At 41.1% G+C, this 22,500-nt stretch overlaps 2 protein-coding genes across 9 annotated transcripts in view; both read right to left on the reverse strand.

Annotated features, from left to right (window-relative positions):
• The window catches only part of LOC138056430 (uncharacterized), a 54,141-nt gene extending 42,936 nt beyond the window's left edge, over positions 1-11,205 (reverse strand). For 4 of the 7 annotated variants that reach the window (XR_011133437.1, XR_011133440.1, XR_011133436.1 and 1 more), the window contains exons 1-2: positions 5,887-6,481; positions 2,189-2,341 (exon numbers count right to left, since the gene is read on the reverse strand). The gene's annotated coding sequence lies outside the window, so the exon portion shown is untranslated. The other 3 variants (XR_011133439.1, XR_011133434.1, XR_011133438.1) reach the window with 3 other exon arrangements.
• A 1,009-nt stretch (positions 11,206-12,214) lies between these two features.
• The window catches only part of LOC138056431 (nucleolar protein 58-like), a 15,443-nt gene continuing 5,157 nt past the window's right edge, over positions 12,215-22,500 (reverse strand). For both annotated transcript variants that reach the window (XM_068902220.1, XM_068902219.1), the window contains exons 6-8: positions 21,750-21,804; positions 15,632-15,772; positions 12,215-13,242 (exon numbers count right to left, since the gene is read on the reverse strand). In XM_068902220.1, the coding sequence (XP_068758321.1) occupies positions 12,647-13,242; positions 15,632-15,772; positions 21,750-21,804 (792 nt within the window). In that variant the 3' untranslated portion in view covers positions 12,215-12,646. The remainder of the gene's footprint in view (positions 13,243-15,631; positions 15,773-21,749; positions 21,805-22,500) is intronic.

Genomic DNA, 22,500 nt, shown 5'->3' on the forward strand with positions numbered 1-22,500 from the left:
ACAGATACGCTCATAATAAATATAAATTTCATGGAAAGATATTTTAGCAAATGAGGGCCATCATTACTCATGTTTGAGTAACTTTGCGGGTAATTAAGTCGTGCGCAGATAGCATGACGCACTATCACTTTGTATGATTCCGACTTCTCCTCTGAACTCTCCGTCAATGCTCGAAGTTATGTCAAAAATCTTCGGAAGTCACAAGGTCATCTTCGGTAATGTTCGGGCGTCACCGGAAATTCAGATGACCATGAAATTACGGTTTTGACTAGAATGAATACTCCGAAATAAGGTGAGACAGTTCCCGACAGCTTACGTGGCAATACCTGGCAACCTCAGCGTTTACCCGCTTTATCAGATAAACAACACTCTGTTTAAGCAGATCTAGATAACAACTGCTGGGTTAGGTATTGATCTCAAGTGATTAGGTCCAAGAGGCGACTCGAAATGCTAAACTTTCATAGACTGTTCTAATGACACTCTAAAAAAATTTAACTTAATAAAACTTTAGTAAGATCGTTTTGCAATTTATATACACAAAACTATAAGTGTCTCACCTTGTTTTGGATAATCCATTCTAGTCACAACCATTAAATTACTACAATGCATGTCCAACGATCTGAAAATTACACGCCCGGGGCAAAGTGAATTACGCGAAAGGGAAAACAACTTTTAAGAAGAAAGAGAAGCTTATTAATTAATTGAATTAGTTTATAAAATACCACAAACACAACTTTTACTTTAGCATGACCGATAAACGAGGCAAGTGACTGGCAAAGGGTCTTTCTTCAAGAATTTGCGCCTTTTACTACCAAAAAAGATTCAGTTATAGCACGTACTATGCATTTTAAACTACCGGTATATCTCATCCCAAAAACATTAATTTTTATACCTTCCATTCCCTACGATTTTATCAAAAAAGGGCTTTGAATTAAAATATAGATAAAAGATCCAGTTTCAACATTAAGGTGCAGCACGAGTACATCAAAAAAACACCCATGTTATCCTCGTCTGCAGCAGACGATGAAAACTATAGCTTTCGTGAAATAATTTTTTTTTCTTGGTAACGAGAATGTGGAATTCTTTGTTTCGATCCCAAAAAGTGGTAAGGCTAGCTGAGTGAGACAGCCCCTGGCCAGCTATGACATGCGATATACATTTTCATTGGGCTTAAAGGCCAACCTTCAACTGACAGGCATTGCGTGCCGTGGAACAATTTTCGTGTATGAAAATTCGGCCAAAGCTGAAATTCATCCAATCAGATCGCTACGATAAGCAATGCAAATTTCCATTAAAAAAAAGAAAACAAAGGGTCGAAAAACCTGTCGGTTGAACGTGGGTCTTCAAGGTTAGGGATAGGATGATCCGTTGTCCACATGTAAGCAGTATTCAAATGTGTGTCACGAGCAGTGAATGTCGTAATTTAAATTAAATAGCTATATAGGAAAAAGGAACACATACCGTGCATTTTTACCTTTCGACACACCCATCCGAAAACATTGGATCCCCACGCTGCTAAGTCACCTCATTAATCTGCTGCGTTGCCAGTGTGGTAGCCTTGATGGTGTAGTGGCTTAGCATGCCCGACTAGTAATCAGGGAGGGGTGGGTTCGAGTCCCGCTCAGGGAAAAAAACCAATGTTTTCGGATGGGTGTGTCGAAAGGTAAAAATGCACGGTATGTGTTCCTTTCTCCTATATAGAGTCTATACCTTTCATTTGCCTCGAAATTTCTAACTTTCAATTAAATAGCTGTGAGGAAGCAAAATTGACTGTGATGACATTTTCAAAGAGCTAGCTTTTACCCAGATGCACGCTATCTTCACGTGGACGTCACGTGCGTTGCTTTGCTGAGTCTTTGCTGCCCTTATGTTACAATCAGTGCCAGAAGGTGTCAAAAACATCATTAAAGTATTCAGGACTGTCACATAGGTGTACCGTTAAAACTTATTGTCGCGCGTTGGGGATGGCTTCATTAATAAGTCGTAACCAGTGACGAGGTTCCCTTACAGCGATTACCACTTGATCTTCGATGCCGGAAACACCATCCACGAAATCAAAGACTAGAAAGTTATCCTTTGCCTCAACAGTTAGGATGTTTCTCAGAGGAATTGTTATCGTCTCGTCTAAACACATTAAACTGAACCAGACAACCTCCGACGTCAAAACAAAAGCTCCGTTCCCTTTTACCTGACAACATCCACGGGACCTTCGATACTGCAGATTTGCCCAGAACATCTCTTTGTTGATAATTTTACTTTCCTCAGGAAAGGTTTCCTTGACTCGCTGTTCCAACGTCTTACAGCAACAACCGCAACACTGTCCCATTTCTTTTGGCACAGACTGTTAACAAAACGCAAAATGGTAATGATCAGATGGGAGAGCAATTTAAAGTGCCTCTTGGATTTAGGCCTAATTTACAAGGCTGGTATTTTCATTCTTAGATTTCAAAGTCTGATCATATTGCAGCTGAAATTACAAAGACAGCACCTTCAGCTCAGTTATTTTGCCATATGGACTGGGGTTTTTGCACCAGTGATCTCCCTCTCGAAAGCCCGAGGCTGAAATAATCGGAGGGGGGAGGAACAGAGTTGGGAGGATGGAGAAATGGCCCAAAAAGAGTTGGGAAAGGGGGGAAATAGGGGGATAAAGTAGAGAGGTGGGAGAAAAGGAAACGGAGTATTTTTACCGTCAGACATTACAGTGTTTCTATGGGAATCCGATGACAAATAACAATTTTCTGAATTGAATTCGGCTTACCAATTTATGAATCGCAAACTTAAAATACGAGGCAAAAGGAGTATAAAAGATTGTTTTTAATATCTGACCTGCTAATCGCCCTTTCTCGCAGTCGGACACTGACTTACTAAGGGCGCAGCTCAACGAGGTCGGGCCGAAGGAGCTGTGCTGCCGGCTAGGGGCTCGGCCCCTGAACACGACCCATGTATGACCTCGGAGCACAGCACCAAAGCCTGATGGAATAGGCCGGGAGTCGATTTTCATGAGGGAGAAAAACCGGAGTACCCGGAGAAAACCGACTGAAACTCAGCCCACATACGACCCGAGGCCAGAGTTTAACCCGGGTCGCAGAGGTGGGAGGCACGGTTGATGACCACTAAACCACCCTGACAGAGTCGCGAGTAACAAGCTTGTTAATGAATACTCAATGATCAGGCCCGTAACCAGGAATTTATGGGGGGGGGGGGGGGGGGTGCTAACGAGGCCAAAGTGGACCAAACTACCGAAATGTATTTTTTTTTGTCTGATTCGTTTATTAAGGGAAGTAGCAATACATGAGAAATTGTAACGGCAAAGTACACGGTAGGAACTGAATATTTTACCACAATTGCTGCTAATCTCGCAACCTGATTGGCTAATTTGCCGTTGTCTATAAGAGTCTATACCACGCTGCTCGCGTCAACGAGTACGCGCCATTTCAGTGGTCAAAATTTGTTGCGGACTCCCTCGGCTGCGCCTCGCGAGTGAGTGCTTAGCAAGGGTATGGTGTCGTTTCATCTATTAGTAAAATTGGAAGCGCCGTGGAAATATATTAAGACGAATACAAATATTCAGTAAACTGCACGAGAACCATTACCTTCAAGCGCAATGAATGCAATTAGGACAGTAGCGAAAAGAGAGCTTGAAGAAAATCCATTACGTATAAGCTTGAAATTTTCAGGCTGCGTTTGGCGATGACCGTCTCTAAAAATTGATTTAATGCTGTTGTGCTGCGAACCGATCGTTTGTACTCAGTGTTTCTTCGATTTGAAAAATAAAGCAAACTTCAAGTCAGTTCAACCGATGGACTACAAGAAATGGGGTTATTGAAAAGAAACGACTCCACTGATTTGTGAGAAATAGCGCGGAAAGAAATGTACATGTTAATATGATATCAATCACGAATACACTTGAATCGCACGGGATGTTTCAACCATACAAATTCTACCGTACTCATTCTGTGAAGAGCCGCGAATATCCAAGTCAAAGCATGAAATTTTACTCGCTCCAGTTTCTCTTTGATAAAAATTTAACTTAGTGATTTAACATGTAAATGCCCAACACACGATGCCCAACTTCTTGCAGTTTTTTCAGGGTCTAAAGTGCACTTCCAAAATCTGGAAGTCCGTTGTGATTGGTCTACGTAAATTCCGGCTCATTTCAGCAGACGCTCGTGGAACGCTACTAGAGTGCAGCATAGTTAATGCATTGAGATGGTTATGAAAATCGACAAGTTCCTTTGTTTCATGTTTTTGTCCGTATTTTTGGCCTTGACCCTGCACAAAACACACCGTTTCTTCGAGAAGATAACCAATCAAATCCTTCGATTAAATTATGCGCAACTAATTTGCAAACCCGTGCGAAGCGAAAACAAAAGATTGTGCAGGGTCTCGGTCAATTTCAACGTCGATTGCGACAACATTGTTCTCGCTTTTGAAGGTTCTAAGGATTCATAACCAGTCCCTCGATTAACTATGAGTGCAGCTAGTTTTAGTTTCCCAATGAATACATTACTGCTTTTCCCATTCTTTGATTTTGTTTAAATCTCACTGTTAAGTTTTAAACTTCAGTTTAACCGACCGCACTCCTTATTGAGTATCAAAATGCGGACCTTTGGGGCCTGTGTTTTACGGGCCTGATGATGAAACCAAGTTATCAAACGTTTGCAAAACGAACAAATTTCCCAGCCTATTGGACCTAAAATGTAAGTACCTTAACATTCATTCTCAAATATGTATAATTCGTCTATTCAGTCTTATTCAGATATATATTCTTGGAGGTGTTGTGAGGTAAACGTTTACGGAGGAGGGAGAGAGTGGCTCAAAGTAGGGAGAAGAGAGATTTACCCCCCTGTTCCTTCCCCCTCTAATCGACCCACCGGTCGTCGGTTTTGACTCAGACAGACGCTTTGGAGCTTCTTTCTATATCGATCAAATTAATTGCCAGTGCCTTTCAGGTATCTCTGATTACTCAATTGGCATCCAGTACAATAGTATTTTGAAGGAAGGAATATTGACCACGGCCCAGTTAGGGACTGTGCAATAATTATCTGGAGGGGGGGGGGGGGGGTTATATTTAGCAAAGTGGGCCTTAAAATAAAGTTGCACCCCCCCCCCCCCCCCTGAATTAAAGTTAAAATAACTTCTTGTCCACCCCCGTCTAGAGGGGCCTTCGTTGGGGAAGCGGAAGTGCTTGTTCAAAACCAACTCGGGATTTAACCCAAGTTCTTGAATATATGTTTAATATTGTTGAGAGAAACTGTTCATTTTTAGTACAAGGTTTTGAAGCTGTTAACATTAATATTTCTTAAAAGATTCCAAAAATTCATTTTGATTAGCTTACATGTAATATACATTATCTTGAGTCCATGGATTGAGATCAGACCTCTCAGTTTAACTTCTTCCCCCCCCCCCTACAAAAGTTTAATAAATTACATCTTACCCCCCCCCCCCCCTACCCTGCGCTTTGGTTTAAGTTCAGGCTCCCCTATTAATCTTAGAACCCCCCCCCCCCCTCCTCCCTCCAGATAAATATTGCACAGTCCCTTATTCAAAGCTCGATTTAGCTGTATAACAAATGTAGGTGAAAGTTTTCTTTCAGTTAATTTACCGATCAAAAATGTTTCCGCCAGATTCTTCGCCTTCAATTTTGAGTTCGATTTTTTTGTTTTCTTTCATCAAAAATTAGATTGTTAGAGGATTTTTCTGGCGGGCAAACTTCTAACCTTGGTTGGTATTTACCGTGGATTTCTGTTAATAGGCTTTTAAACTACTGGGCATAATTAATTTCTCCCTCTTCTACTGTTTGAAGACTAGCGCCTAATATTCAATTTCACTTTAAAAAGAGTGAATATCAGCCGTTACAAAAAATATATCATCTACTTAACTCACCCGTAAGTTGGAAGTTGTTTTGGGTGAAGACTTCACTCGATCGCTTGTGTTAGCTCCCTCTACTTACATCAAAATTTATTATACGTGCAAGACGACACGCGTCCGGGTCTTCAGTAGTTTCCCAGTGACACAGATTAAAAGACCTTATTTGCGTTTTAAGATCTATGACGCGACGGCAACGAAAACGTCACAAATTTCGCATATTTAATGAGCAAAAACAATAGCTTTGCACGCTGTGCACGTGCATTTTCATTTTTGTACATTTCTCTCACGTTTTCGGCAAATCTACGACGTGCATTGACCAATTTTCAAGTTTTACGGAGAACGTGAACAAAAGGCAGCGAATTTGAGTTTTCTGTCGTAGATTCAATACCGCACCTCCTAATTCAGTTCCTGGGGAGTTACACTAGTTTTTAGAAGTTAGACAAGCCGACATAACGACGAAAAAGATTAATAAACCTAAACTTGCAATTTTGAATGAACTTATTGCCACGGACCTCGAATATACTGACCAAAATTTATCTCCCTCTCTCTCTCTACTGTTTCACGACTGGCAGCTGATATTGAACTTCACTTGCAACAGCGTGAACATCAGCGGTTAACTCACCTCTAAGTTGGAATTTGTTGTGGGTGAAGACTTCACTCGATCGCTTGTGTTACTGAGCTCTCGATTTGTTATACGCGTACGACAGGTATCGCTCTTTCAGTAGGCAGTATAAAAACATATTTGCGTTTTGCTGATGAGCGGATAACCGAACGTGATGTTGATGGCTGGATGAAGTGAAGTGAAGTGATGCAGGAACCCATGACCCGGAGTCTACAACTCTACTGTGTTCGTGCAACGGCGTTTTCACCGACCGATTTATTTTTAGATTGAATTTCCCGGGAATGAGACTCCCACAGGAGCCCGATGACCAATTACAAGAAATTAAGCTTGCCGAAGTTATACGTATACCTAAGTCAAGTACAAGTACCTTGCAAAATACAGTGGATGGGGTGCTCAAATGGACGGATGAAAATGTAATCCGCCTAAATCCAACTAAGTGTAAGGAGATGCAAATAGACTTCCGTAAGAAACGTGGTACCTTTACTCCCCTTGAATCTGAAGGCAAGCAGCTCGAAGTTGTCAAATCGGCTAAAATCCTAGGCTTAACAGTTAGAGACGATCTGAAATGGAATGATCATATTGACAATGTCACCGTAAAGGCATCACAAAGAGTTTATCTTTTAAAACAACTTAAGCGCGCAGATATTGACTGTATATCTCTGCTTCAATTTTATTGTGCTTGCATAAGATCAGTACTAGAGTATGCCTGTCAGTCATTGCACTCAAGTTTGCCTGCGTACTTGTCGGATCCATTGGAAAGGATCCAAAAAAGGTACGTCGTTAAGGATAATATATCCCGACCTTAACTATAGTGAGGCGCTAACTAAATCTAGCATGTCCACTTTTCAAGATAGACGGAAGCTTTTATGCCGCAAACTGTTTATGGAAATAGTCGATAACAAGGGGCACAAACTCCATCACTTTCTCCCGCCGCTTAATGCCATAACCTACAGAACTAGGAAGAGCAGAAAATTTAGATTTCCACTTTGTAAGACAAAGAGATTTTCAAGTTCGTTTATAATGCATTACGCCTCTCAGTTGTTGAGATCTTAATATAACCTTTAGCTACGTATTATACCATGTTCATACTTTTATACTTTTAATAACTCTCAGATGTGTAAGTTTTCGTAAAAAAAGTTTAAGTTTAGGATATTATATTACGTTGTATTTTACATGTTATTACATTATTGTAAATAGTTTTTACAAGTAATTCAGTCTTTTGACTGCGATTTGTGTTTTAATAAACGCTTTATCTATCTAAAGCAGACGTCATAGAGTCACCGAACCGGAACAGATCGGGGTCTTTAGAGGCCTTTTCGGCGAGCAAACCTCAAACCTTGGTTAATTTGTATTTAACCGTAGATAGCTGTAGATTAGTGTTAATAGGCTTTTGAACAACGTTCCATGGGCCTGGCGTATTGACCAGAATTAATCTCTCTATTGTTTCACGACTGGCACCTAATATTGAACTTCACTTGCGACAGCGTGAACATCAGCCATTACAAAACAGACATCCTGGCATCTGCTAAACTCACCTTTAAGTTGGAATTTGTGTTGGCTCCTTTTGATTACGTCAAAATTTATTATAAGTGCAACAGGAATGGGTCTTCAGTAGTTTCACACTGACAGTGACACAGTTTAGTTTGTGATATTTCCCGATCTCCGCATCTCTACCGTCTGAGCTACAAGGTCTAACGGTAGCAGGAAGTGGGAACTTTCATTTAAAGACCAGGTAACTAAGTTAAGCAGGCCATAGGAACTTTCATTTAAAGGCCAGGTACCCAAGTACATAACTGCTAAGAGGTTTATTAACGTCACAAAGTGTCCCCCAAATGTCAAGTTGAGGTCACTCGCGTTGTTTTGCTGGCTCTTTCGATGCGATGATGTTACAATCAGTGTTTGAAGTTGCCAAAACCTTATTAAAGTATTCAGGACTGTCGCATACGGGCACTACTAAAACGTAATTGTTGTCGCCTTGCATGGAGATGGCTTCATTGATTTGTCGTAACCAGTGACCAGATTCCCTTATAGCGATCACCACTTGATCTTCGATGCCAGAAACACGATCCACGATATCAAAGACTAGTCGACCTTGGCCACATGAGTTCATTATCCAAACTGCACGGATGTTTCTTAGAGGAATTGTTATCCTCTTATCTTGACAGAGTAAACAGAACCAGACCACCTCCCACGTCAAAACAAAAGCTCCGCTCTCTCTCACCTGACAAATGCCAGTGGACCTTTGATACTCTAGCTTTGCTCCGCAAATCTCTTTGTCTATAATTTCACTTTCCTGAAAGGTTTCCTTGACTCGCTGCTCCAACGTCTCACAGCAACAACAGCAACACTGTCCCATTTCTTTCTATACAGACCCGTCTGCTAATAAATGCGAAATGGTACTGATCAGATGCGGGGGCGATTTCAAACGATTGAGGCCTAATGCCCAACTACATATTCACATGGATGAATATTTTTATTCAAGTTTATCTTCTTGAAAGTCTAACCATTTGCAAGTGAAATTACAAGGCAACACTTCCAGCTCTGTCATTTTTCCGACCGGAATATTCTCGGTTTTCACATGACGTCACGACCGCCATGTTGGTGCCCTAAACAAAGAAAAGGCGGCCATGTTGGTGCCCCGACCAAATCCTCCGGGAATTTAACTCTATTATTATGCAAACGCTTCCTTTTGTTTTCGTTGAAAAACATGGCTGTTGATCACGTGAGTGAAAACCAGCAATTTGCACCTGCGATTTATCTCTCGAAAGCCCGATGCTCAAACAATTGGAGAAGCTGCTTTCTTACGCTATATCGATCAAATGAATTGCAGGTTGTAGATAGAACTTGACATTCAGAACATCTCCGTGATTTCATACTTCGCATCAATATATCATTCGCTTGTCCCACGACTGGCTCCTAATGTTCAATTTCACTTGCAACAGCGTGAACATCAGCCGTTCCAAAACAGATATCATGTGGTTAACCGCACCTCTGAGCTGGAATTTGTTGTGGGTGAAGACTTCACTCGATCGCTTGTGTCAGCCCTCTTCACTTATGTCAAAATTTATTTCCGTGCATCAGGAAACGTTATTCAGTAGTTTTACAGTGAGACAGTGTAAAACCTTATTTGCGTTTTGCTAATGAGCGGATAATCGAACGTGATACTAATGGCTGGATGAACGGATATCGGCTATAATCAATATTAAACAAAATTAATATATCTCTCCATTGACCGGAATTAATATATCCCTTTACGCGAAAAACAGCGCGGAAAACTACGTAGAATTCAAGATCTGGCGAACTTTTACATAAGTAAACCCTACCTTAAATACATCGATTTATTTCAAGTTGTCTCGAGTCGATGGCTTGCTTCGGATGAGCCAGGATTTTACACGCCTCTATTCGCTATACGCTTCTTTGCAATTACACTGAAGACTCTTAAGACAGTCCACTGTACCACGGCCGGTCTTCCGTACGTTGAACAAGAGACCAAACTCGCCAATACTCAGAGAAAGAACCGTATTTAATTTAACAAGACAATTCGATCTAAAATACAAAGAAATTGCGTTGGCACTCGGCCTTAAAAATGTTCAAAAGAAACAGAAAATTAAGCGCAAATAACCTTAGAAACTAACTGAAAACTTACTTCTTGACTGTCTGCGTAATTGACGCACACTGTAGCAAACGGTCAGGTAAAATTTCAGCGAATCACTGGTTAGCAATTACAATAACTGGTTAGCAAACATGATGAACAACTGGTTAGCTTGGTTGTTTCTGCACAACTGAAAATCTTAGATTACGCGACTTTAAATCAAAGGCTCTACGCGACGAGCCTTGCGACATATAAATTCAAGTGGAGCGCGCGCGCAACATTAAACGTAAACAGCGCGCGCGTTTAACCTTAACTCATAAAAACAAAGCTGAATGGTCAGCGACACGCCCGGCACTTCTGAATTTATAACTGCACTTGCAACAGCGCGAATATCAGCAGTTACAAAACAGACTCGATGCTGGAATTTGTTGTAGGTGAATCGCTTGTGTTAGCTCCCTTTACTTTAAATTTATTGTACGTGTAACCGAAAACGTTTTTCAGTAGTTTTACAGAGACATAGTACAAAACCTTATTTGCATTTTGCTGATGAGCGGATAATCGAACGTGACATTACTCCTCTGATGACTGGATGCACAAATATCGTTCATTATAACATAGGGGATAAAATTGCTAAATACGCAATGGCTGAGACAGACAGCGGACATGTCTACAAATGTGAGTGATTAGCAATAAGCGTCACGAAGTGTCCCCTTGCTCTTCATCACTCGTGTCTCAATACAAACAATTAACGTCACGAAGTGTCCCCCAAATGCTGCTCCTCACCCAGGTGATCTGGTGACGTAATTTGGAGGACTGGGAAGAAATATTTTAACGCCGTATCCCACAACCGCGCACGGCCTTAGGTCTTGTTTCCAAATTTCCTGCAGTATTTCCATCGCCAAAACTCAACAGATTATTCTGTGTCTCCAACATTTCCTGTTACTGAATGAACATTCATATAGAACCGACGAGATCTAACCTCGCCTCTGCAATGTTGAATTCCAAAATAAGAATTCAAGGCCGCGCGCGGTTGTGGGATACAGCGTTAATTTTTTTCTTCCCAGTCCTCTGAATTACGTCACCAGATCACCTGGCAAGTAAGTTTATACCCCAAGCTAAAAATAACGCTAACTTCTACCAGTGCTTTGTTGTTGCCAATTTCTGCAACTTCTCAATGCAAAATACGCGTGATATTAATCCTTAATTTTACTCTGGCCCATGCGATTACCTCTCCTAAAGAAACTTTTGGTGTGGTGAACGAAGAGCAAGCTAAAATATGGCGGACGCAAATAAAAGGATGCTTCATGTCATCAGAACATGTAACCAACAAGGTAATTCATGTCATCACAACAAATAAGCACCAAGCTAAGAACTGCCCTTATATGGTGCATCACCCAATATAAGTGTTAGGGAAGAAGAATACATGGCAATTTACTTTTAAGGAATGGAACAAAGGATATTTTTCAATGACTTTAAAGAAACAAGAGAACTCTGTGCTCTTAATTCGAGGAAAGGGGACCATTTAGTTGCAACCATTGTTCAACGTTTGGAGAAATTTCTAAAATTGTGTTCATATAGGAAAAAAAATATCGAAGAGTGAACTTTTCTATAAGGAAGCAGGGGAGCGGCGTGGGTGGTATTCTTCACACCGTCACAAACCACTGGCGGTGTTCTAAGGCAAAAGCTATAAAAATAACTCGGCATGAAAATCTGTCTTATAGTGTTTTCACTCACGTAATCAGTGACCTTGTTTTTCCACCGAAACAAAGGAAAACGTTTGCATGATAATAGAGCTCAATTCGCTGAGGATTAGTTGAGTACAAGAACATGGCCGCTCTTCCACTGTTTAGGAACACTAACATAGCCGCCGTCACGTCACGTGAACACACTCAATACGAGGAATTGCAGGGAAATTAAAAATTATTCTTGGGGATCAAGAGAACATGGATCAGAATTTCTTGGAAGGGAACTTGGCAAAAGTGAATTTCCGGGAAAATATTAAATTGTGCCTAGGGGACAAGGGAAGATGCCCCACCCCCAACTGCACTAACTAGCCTCCTGTACTTCTCTGCCAACTAACACGTGCGAAAACACGGAAGACAACGGCGATTAAAAAGAGAACAAACAAATCATGACGGCTCATATTTTTGTAAAGAAAAAAAAAAGGAAATGGAAGTTAGCGGAAACATTTGGAGATGTAGCTCAGCTTAATAAGTTCTCTTATCTTTCAAAAACAGTTTATGCATGGAAAAGCAGCCCACTAGAAAAACGCTAACGTTGAATCAGATGAGGAAAAATGGAAACAATTAACGTCCACAGAAATTCACCTATGGTTCAGTGAGCGAACTCGTAATCGTAAATTCTTCCATTTGTCTCTTGGCTTTTTAGTTCTGGGAAACTCTTCCCCGAGTATCGATGGGTCAGCATGGAAAAAGCTACATTTCTTTGAAGAAAATGGCGAATGATGCAACTCGCACGCAAGGTTTAAATGTTTGCTCTCAATATGTTGCTGCTCTTCAGAAACGCTTATACCTCACGTATTCCTTCGCTTTCTCGTCCTGTTACTTTCTGTTCTTTTTGGATTTCTTTGGAGTTTCCCGAGGTTTATTCTCAACGCGACACACACCAAATCCGGAAAGTTTACTATCACCTTGTTCGTCCACAGACTTTACAGCCCTCACGTCGACGCCATTTTGTCTTTCCTTTCTAGGACGTTTCGGTGAACTTTCATCTGTGCTCGCCTGTCTTTTTACCTCAACATTGTCCAGGGATTCTCCTCTGTCCGCCTTTCTTTTCTTTTTGGTACAAACTCTATTCAAATCATCTCGACGTTTATTATTGTCACTATCATCAAAGCCACCGTTTCTGCTCTTTCTGGAGGGGCTCTCCGTTTCAATTTCTGATGATTCGGAATCTAGTCCAGGTTCAATTTTTACTCGCGTAATATCAAACTCGTTCTTCTCTTTGTCTGTTTTCTTCTTTTTCTTCTTCGTTTGCCAAGACTCCGTACTTTTGCCAGACGCTTTCGAAGCTGTTTCCTCCATGTTGCCCTTTTTTTTCTTCTTTTTGCTTTTTTTAGCTCCATCTGAACTATCATCGAGACACTCTTCCATACCTTTGTCAGTTTTCTTTTGTTGGCACATCCGATAGGGGTCTCCTGAAAGCAAGCGACAACAAAGGACGTATATTAATCGGTCTCGCGGTCACTCTCTTGTACAAAGCAGTTTTTCATTTCAAGAGTTTCTATGCTTGAAAATTAGGGAGTTAAGTAACGAAAACGGCAACGTCGAGGAAAAGGTCCCTTTAAAATATAATTTAATGCTATCGCAAGTATTTCGAAAATATTCCATATTCTTCAAGGGTGAACTACCATTGCGTTAGAGGAAATCGCATTGTAATCGCGTCAGTTCCGCGGGATGTCCCTCGGGTATCGATCGTGATGAATACGATTTCAGCGTTTGGACGCCATCTTGTTCTGGCACAAATAACCTCGATCTCATGTGATAGTGTTACGGCTTGCCCAAGGGAAGTCAAGCCCTGTCGGACAGGTTAATACCTGGATGGGTGACCGTCCGACAATACCAAATGTCTCATAACATGACATGACAAAACAGGAATCAAACTCACCCCACTAATACTTGATTACTACTGGTATAAATAGGGAACTTAAGCAACGACGACGGCGACGGCACCGAGAACGTCATCTCAAAATATAAATTCGCGTCATTGTTATCACTTCGTAAACATGTCAACCCTTTTAATATGACAAGGGTGTGGTAGTTCCTCAAAAACGACATTGGTCGGAACGGCGCTTAATTTAGGGGAGAAAATGAAACTCTATCGTCAAGTGCTGACGTTCTCCTTAAAACCTCAAATTTGACTATTTCACGTTTTTGTTTTGCTGACGACGGCAAAGAAATGGACAAAAGTGAAAAACGCACGTGCAGGGCGTGCAAAGCTACTGTTTTTTCCCACTAAATATGCAAATTTGTGACGTTCTCGTTGCCGTCGCCGTTGTCGTTGCTTAAGTTCCCTAATATATTGGTGCAAACGGCTCAATGGTAAAGCTAGAAAACAAAGGGTTCGTTTCACATCCTTTGGAAGGCTGTTTCGTCTCTACGTTGCATTACGACACCCTTTGACATCTTCATTAGTTTAGTTTTTTTTCCTTTGTCACGTTTCAAAACCTGAAATTTGGTCTCAGCTTCATGTTGTTGTTTTGCGGAGTACAGCGGAGAAATGCACTGAAATGCGTGTCGTACGATGATTTTTCCTCTTTTAACCAATGATATTCTTGCTTCGTGGCGTTGTAGTTGCAGTAGGCGACGAAGTCACTTGAACTCCAAATTGGCTTTAAAATCTCGCGCCAAATTTTCCAACTACATGGTTTCGAACCAAACAATTTGCTCGTTTCCCGCGCAAAACGCAGGCTGCTTGTAATTTCTTAAGGATTTGATTGGCTCATTTGATATAAGTGACCGTTGCTTTGGCTTCGCTATGCCTTGCATAGAGATCGGTAAAAAAAAAACCTCTGCGATGCCGGTGCGTCTACCAATAGAACATTTTCGAATTCTTACGGCTGGATTGGATCTAGCATGAAATGGAGGCTGATGCGGGCAAATCTTCTCAAATGCAAATTAATTTGCCACCATTAGCCTCCATTTCATGCTGGATTCAGTCCAACCGTTAGAATACGAAACTGGCCTATTGGGATTTACCATACAAATTGCGCTTCATTTTGATTCATTTCCTCAACTTGTTCTTTTATAACAACTTCCAAAAACCTTACGATAACCACGACACCAATCGCATACCAGTTTAAACAAAAAAGCAGGGCCTTTTTCACATGGGGACCATTTTGAGTCCCGAGGGACTGAAAACTTTTGTTTTGCATTTCTTAAACTCGCTTCCAAACACATCAACTCGAGGCTCGAGATACGATCTCTATTGCCTTTCACCAGCATGGCCGTCCATGCGCTTCAACTTATGCTTGCACATAAATTATGTTCTCCCATTTGTAGCGAAGGAGACGGCATATGCCGACCTCGATGAATGAACGAACGACGAGGTGTATATTTTCGATGTTACCCCAGAAATACTCGGAAAAATCCGAATGCTCCAAAAAGCACTCGAATCAATGACTTTCCGATTAGTAGTTCGAATGCCCAACCACTGCGCGCCAGGAGACAAAGCTATTAAAGGACATTCGGATTTTTTTCCGAGGATCTCCGAGTCATCATCGAAAAAATTCTCTGCCATCTTTCTCTAGCTCTAGTTTCGACAGTGAATTGTCTATCATAACGTTTTTATTGTATTATACCAGAAACCCATAAGGGTTGAAACGTGTAACGGCCCCTCGTGTGCTTGGAAACAAGCTTCTGAATATTCAACTTGCTAAGTACCATATTTGGAACAACAAGAGCGAGGGGTTTCCAAATATGGTACTTAGCACTGAAACATTCAACCAATCAGTTCGCACTGAATATTCGGAAGCTGTGAACGCGCGTTACACGTTTCAACCCTTATGGGTTTCTGATTATACTTACTGCACCCAAACGGTTCCCATTTTTTAATGTATCTACTGTTTGTCTGTCTTTCGACAGCTGTGTAATCAGAAGGATCGGGCAGGATGGCTGGAGGGATGGACAGTGATTGCAAGACACTCATCTGGCCTTTGATAGTACTGGCTAAGAACATAAAATAACAAACAAATAGTAAAAGAAGAAACTGACAAAAATTGGCTTTGGAAAAATTGACTGCTACTGGTCTTCACTCCTAAACGACAGAATGACTGACTCGTGATTTAATGGGACTGTGTCATGAATTTTAGCCCATTCTCCGCGTGGCTTAAGCTGCTCGTTAATTTGCCTTTTCCTGTCCCTCGCGCGAATAATTTAAGGGAGTTTAAGAAACGACGACGGCTACGGCAACGACAACGGCCAAAAAGCAGTAATATTATTGTTTAAAAGAATCAAAATGCTCGTGCTGAACGTTCGGCACGCATATTTAACATTTATATTCCGTACTTGTCAAAACTACTACGTGAAATGACCAATTTTAAGGTTTTGACGACAACGTGGACAAACTACCGTGAATCTTTCAGTCCGTCTGTACCAATCCAGTTTTAGGACACTTCACTCACATTGAATAATATAAACAAGATGGAATAATCATGAAATACTTAAAACAGCTCAAAGTTATATTTTGAAGTGACGTTTTCGCCTCCGTCGCCGTCGTGGTTTCTTAAACTCCCTAATAGGGAACGTAAGCAATTTTTAGGGAGTTTTAGCAAAGACAACGGGTACGGCTACAGCAATGCCACAAAGCAAGAATATTATTGGTCGAAAAAGGAAAAGTGCTTGTGCTGCACATGCAACGCGAATTAATGTGCATTCTTTGCCGTACTCCACAAAAGAACAACGTGAGATCACCAAATTTTAGGTTTTAACGACAACGTGAGCATATAACAATGAAAAAGTCATTTTCAGTTTTGACTTTAAAACTGTTCGTACCCATCCAGGTACAGGATAGTTCGTCTGTATTGTACAATGTGAACAAGACGGATTAATCGCGAAATATTTGCGATAGCGTCAAGTCATATTTTGGACTGACGTTTTCGTTGCTGTAGCCGTCGTCTTTAGGGAGTTTAAAGGGAGCTTAAGCAACGACAAGGGCGACAGCAACGAGAACGTCAAAAATCTGCACATTTAGTGGGTAAAAACAATAGCTTTGCACGCCCTGCAAGTGCGCTTTTCACTTTTGTCCATTTCTTTGCCGTCGTCAGCAAAGCAAAAACGTGAAATAGCCAAGGTTTTGGTTTTATGAAGAACGTCAGCACTTGAGGATAAATTTTCATTTTCTGTTCTAAAATGGAGTGCCGTTCTGACTGGTGTCATCTTTGAGGAAATACCTCACCCTTGTCATATTAAAAACGTTGAAATCGTCACGAAGCGATTACAATAACGTAAATTTATATTTTGAGATGACGTTCTCGTTGCCGTCGCCGTTGTCGTTGCTTAAGCTCCCTTAAGAAACCACGACGGCTACGGGGACGAAAACGTCACTTCAAAATATACGTTTGAGCTATTCTAAGTATTTCGGGATTATTCAATCTTGTTTATATTATAAAATATGTGCGAAGTGTCCTATAACTGGATTGGTACGGACGGATTTGAAGTAAAGAGTGAGACTGAAAGATTCACTGTAGTTTGTCCACGTTGTCGTCAAAACTTCAAATTTGGTCATTTCACGTTGTAGTTTTGACGAGTACGGGAGAGAATTGTTCAAAAATGCGTGCCGCACGTGCAGCACGATCATTTTGGTTCTTTCAACCAATAATATTACTGCTTTTTGGCGTTGTCGTTGCTGTAGCCATTAGGGAGTTTAAGAAACCACGACGGCTACGGCGACGAAAACGTCACTTCAAAATATAACTTTGAGATATTTTAAGTATCTCATTATTATTCAATCTTGTTTATATTATACAATATGGGCGAAGTAGCCTGTAACTGGATTTAAAGTAAAGAGCGAGACTGAAAGACTCACTGTAGTTTGTCCACGTTGTCGTCAAAACCTTAAATTTGGTCATTTCACGTAGTAGTTTTGACGAGTACGGCAGAGAATTGTTCAAAAAAGCGTGCCGCACGTGCAGCACGATCATTTTGGTTCTTTTAACCAATAATATTACTGCTTTTTGGCGTTGTCGTTGCCGTAGCCGTCATCGTTTCTTAAACTCCCTATTGTCGTTTCTTAAACTCCCTTTTGCTAAACCTCCCTACAACGGCGACGGCAACGGCGATGTTTGGTGGGAAAAAAACAATAGCTTTGCACACTATGCACGTGCGTTTTTCACTTTTGTCCATTTATTTTCCGTCGTCAGCAAAACAACAACCAGAAAGAGGCAAATTTTAAGTTCTATGAAGAACGTCAGCACTTGAGGATTTATAACTTTGCATTTTCTCCCTTAAATTAAGCACCGTTTCGACCAGTGCCATTTTTGAAGAACTACCATACCCTTGTTCTATTAAAAAGGTTGACATAGTCACAAGTGATTACAATAACACGAATTTATAATTTAAGGTGGCGTTCTCGTTGCCGTCGCCGTCGTCGATAGGGAGCTTAAGCAACGACAACGGCGACGAGAACGTCACAAATTTGCATATTTACTAGTGAGCAAAAACAACAGCTTTGCACGCTCTGCACGTGCGTTTTTCATTCTTGTTCACTTCTTTGCCGTCGTCAGCAAAACAACAACGTGAAATAGCCAAATTCGAGGTTTTATGGAGAACATCAGCACTTGAGGATAAATTTTCATTTTCTCCCCTAAATAAAGTGCCGTTCCGACGAGTGTCATTTACGAGGAACTGCCACATCCTTGTCATATTAAAAAGGCTGAAATAGTCACGTAGCGATTAAAATTACGCGAATTTATATTTTGAGATGACGTTCTCGTCGCCGTCGCCGTTGTTGTTGCTAAAGGCCGGTTTACACGGTACGATTTGTCGGCCCGATCTGTCGGCCCGACAGTGTCGGGGCGCGAGTCGTACGTGTATTTTGACACCCGATCTTAAGGCCGATTCGTGAAAACGAAATCGGCCCGATTCAGAAAATCTGTTGCAGTGCAACAGATTTTTGTCGAGTCGGGCCGACACTTTCAAAGAAGCCGACATGTCAATCAAAACTTTGAGAAAAGAGCATGCGTACCAAACAGAAGCAATCAAAATGGCGGACATGAAGACTCTGAAGAGGCCAAAGTCGCGCAGTTTCCAAGAGAAAGAAATCTCCCTGCTGATAGCGGAATGGATTAAATATCCGTGTCTATATGACAAGGGGAATAAAGAGTATCATGGCAAGAACAAAAGAGCGATTGCGAGAACGCATGTAGCCAAATCACTGAACAAACAACTTGGATATGACATAAGTTGGTGAAAAACCCCGGCTTCGGTCCGATGCCAATTTTTCACCCAAGCACATCGTGCCTTCCTTCTTCCTCTCTTTTTGATTCTTAATAATGCTGCAGCAAGTAACAGTAATGACGTTGTTGCTGCTGCTGTTGATGAATAAAGCGACCAAAAACCGTTGTGCTCGTCAGCCATTTTGTTTTCGCCGTAGCATTCAGTACGCATGCGGAGTAAAACACCGCTTCAAAAAAGAACGAGGGCTACTAGACATTCTTCACGTCGGGCCTTAAGATCGGGTGTCAAAATACACGTAAGATTCGCGCCCCGACACTGTCGGGCCGACAGATCGGGGCGACAAATCGTAGCGTGTAAACCGGCCTTTAAGCTCCCTTAAGATTTTACGACGGCGACGGCAACAAAAACGCCGTAAAACAATGATATCATTGGTTAAAAGAGCATAAACAATCGTGCTGCACGTGCAACACGGATTTTAGGACAGATTCTTGCGGTACTCTGCTTAAGGGCGACGTGAAATCCCCAAATTTGAGGTTTTCACTTTGTAACTGCTCGTACCAATTTATTTTTAGGACAGGTCGCCCAAATTGTAAGAAGTGAACGAGATAGAATAACCAACCGCGAAAAAATTATGATAAAGCAAAGCGATATTTCGAGGTGACGTTTTCGTTGAAGTCGCCGTCGTAGATCTTAAGGTGCCTTGTTGCTTAAGCTCCCTAATACCACCACCTACGCAGGCTAGCCCACTGCTTACACAGTGATCTAAACATCAATGTGTTTGGTTCCCATTGTGGCTTGAATTTGCTAGTTCTCCACTCTGCAATGAGGACTCTTATTTTCCCCCTCTATCAGACAAAAATATACTTCTGCTTTTGCTTCTCTTACTTCCAATGTACTCTTTGCGGATGAATGCTTGGATACTTGCTAGTACCACTACTACCCGATTCACACCAACTTAACACATTTGATTAAACCAGTGTAACAAAATAAAAATGAGCAACTGAAGGCTGAAAGACAGAATTTTACGTAGAGTTCATGTAAGTTCTAATGTTTGTCTTCATTGTGTTGAATTTGGAGTCTACATTATTTCAGGTAGTAACTTGTATCAAGAAAACAATTTTAAACCATGTTTAACTAAACAGCTTTTAAACGGTATAAGTCAAGCTCGGCGTTCGTTAACTCGATGCAGTTGCGCAAATTATACAAAACCGTTTCTTCTTCAAATTGTTTAAAACAGGGACCTCCTGTAGCCCCTTGCGAACATCCGCAGCCACAGTGTAAGAATTTCACCGCCTTTTCAATTAATTGGTTTTGACTTTCTTCTTTCTCAAATTCAATTGAAAAGCATGCGAACTGAGTCACGTGTTGTCATAGAAATAATTATGCACATTCAGGTTTCGTGACAATAGCCCAAGTTCGACAGGAGAATAATAAAATGTTTTCAACCAATGTCTAAAGACACCAATAACAATAGAGAAACGTACGACTTCTGGTGGGCGAACAAAAGACGCTAATCAGAGATCTTTTGTTTTCGTCCACCGACATGGCGGCGATGACGTCACGTGAAAACCATCTATATCATTTTTTATTACCAATGGTAAAGCGCTTGTCAGTTGTTTCTCTGCATAAGTTCTATTATGGCCACAGGTTGTTGTTGTCGTTTGTTTCTTTTATTCTACTTTAACTGATTTAAAAAGGTTACCTACATTACATTACGTTTAAAGTTATTGCTTGACCGAATTCGTATTTTTAAAACGACGCTCTACGAATGGTCTCATCCGGAACAATCGTTACAGATTATTTTGATTTGCCAACAGACTCCAAGATTTGCCCAACAGATGAGGTTAATATACATCTGGTCCCAGTTGTTCAAACGATGTATAGCGCTATCCGCCGGATAAATCACTATCCATTGGAAAACTCAATTGGTTTTGCTAGTGTTTATCCGGTGGATAGCACTATCCACCTTTTGAACAACCGGGTAGCTCGAAGCATGGTTAGCGCTAACCAGCGTTAAATACCATGGAAACCTATAGGTTTGATACCTTTTAACCAGCGATGAAAAGATTTATGAAATGGATCATATATGAACTGCGGATGTGAAATCAAGTGAAGCTGTGATCTTCGCAGTTATGAACGCAATTTTTGCAATTGCGTAAAGAAGCCTGAAAATTTCAGGACTTCAAACGGGATTTGAACCCGTGACCTCGCGATACCGGTGCGACGCTCTAATCAACTGAGCTATGAAGCCAATGACGTTGGGAGTTGGTCATTTGTGGGTTCCAATGTTCCCGTGAGGAATGAATCAACGATGAAATGATATATGAAATGGATCATATATGAACTGCAGATATGAAATCCAGTGAACCAACTTAAGTCCTTGCTAGGCCTAGGGTTAGCCAAATTGAGGGTTTTGGCTTACTTCCAGGGTGTTCCGGAGTGTTTCGGTGTTCCGGAGTTCCGGGGTGTTCCGATCCCGGAGGGGGGGGGGGGGGGGAAATGCGGTGCGGCCCCTCATACCCTGACTGATTTTCCTACCCTGTTTAAGACAGAAGTCAGAGACGTCAGATTTTTGATACCCCGCCTCCCCTTCCGATGTTCCGGTGTTCCTGGTTTTAGTCCATGCCCTGCAAGCCTGGTAACTGTAATAGGCAAGTTACCTTTCCCTATAAGATATTTAACATACAGCCAGCTATTCTTTCATTTCTTGTTCAGAATAGTAAGAAAAAATTGTCCCAAAGTTCCTCACCTGCTCGAAGAGTCTTCCTTTTTGATGATGGAAGCAATACGGTATAGGACGAAAGCTGAAATGTAACAATTATTATTATTGTTAGTATATAGGTGAAAATTGTACACAAACAGAAGTAAACAAACTTAATTATCTGCGAGGATCATAGCTCTACTCGATACTTTATTATCTGGCAAGGGAGCATCCTGATTGGGTGGGTTTTGGTCGGGATTTTGCAGTACGCACCGTTACCATGGAAATGGTCCACTTCCGTATTTTTTTCTCTCTTCCGGGACATTCAAGTAGAATGAAACAAAAAGGGTTTTAAAAAAGCACAATTTAATTGTTTTATCACAACAGCACTAGCAAGCAGAATTTAATTTCATGTGTAAAAAGTTACCGTCCTCCATCAGGAGAACGAAGATTATGAACATTCACCAAGTGGAGAAGTGTCCGATCGCTCAAAGAAACGTTATTCCATTATAATAAACAACTTTAAAACCTCACTTGCTCAGGACCACACATATGGGTTATTTCAAAAACAAGCTTTGTCAATAAAGGATTTATTATATGGGATAAAACACCAAAAAATGATCTTTGATCTTGTGGGACCAAGCGAGAAATCCTGAGCTTTAAATCTTTACCTTTAAGTAACATAATTGCCTTTTAATGGGGACATAGTTTTTCAGCGGGCGATTAACCCACTGACTCCCAGGGGTTCCCCACTGACGAGTAAAATACTATGGCGTTAGATAGAGTAAAATACTAATTA

The sequence above is a fragment of the Montipora capricornis genome, chromosome 7 (genome assembly GCF_036669925.1).
Source record: "Montipora capricornis isolate CH-2021 chromosome 7, ASM3666992v2, whole genome shotgun sequence".
Classification (NCBI taxonomy): Eukaryota; Metazoa; Cnidaria; class Anthozoa; order Scleractinia; family Acroporidae; genus Montipora; species Montipora capricornis.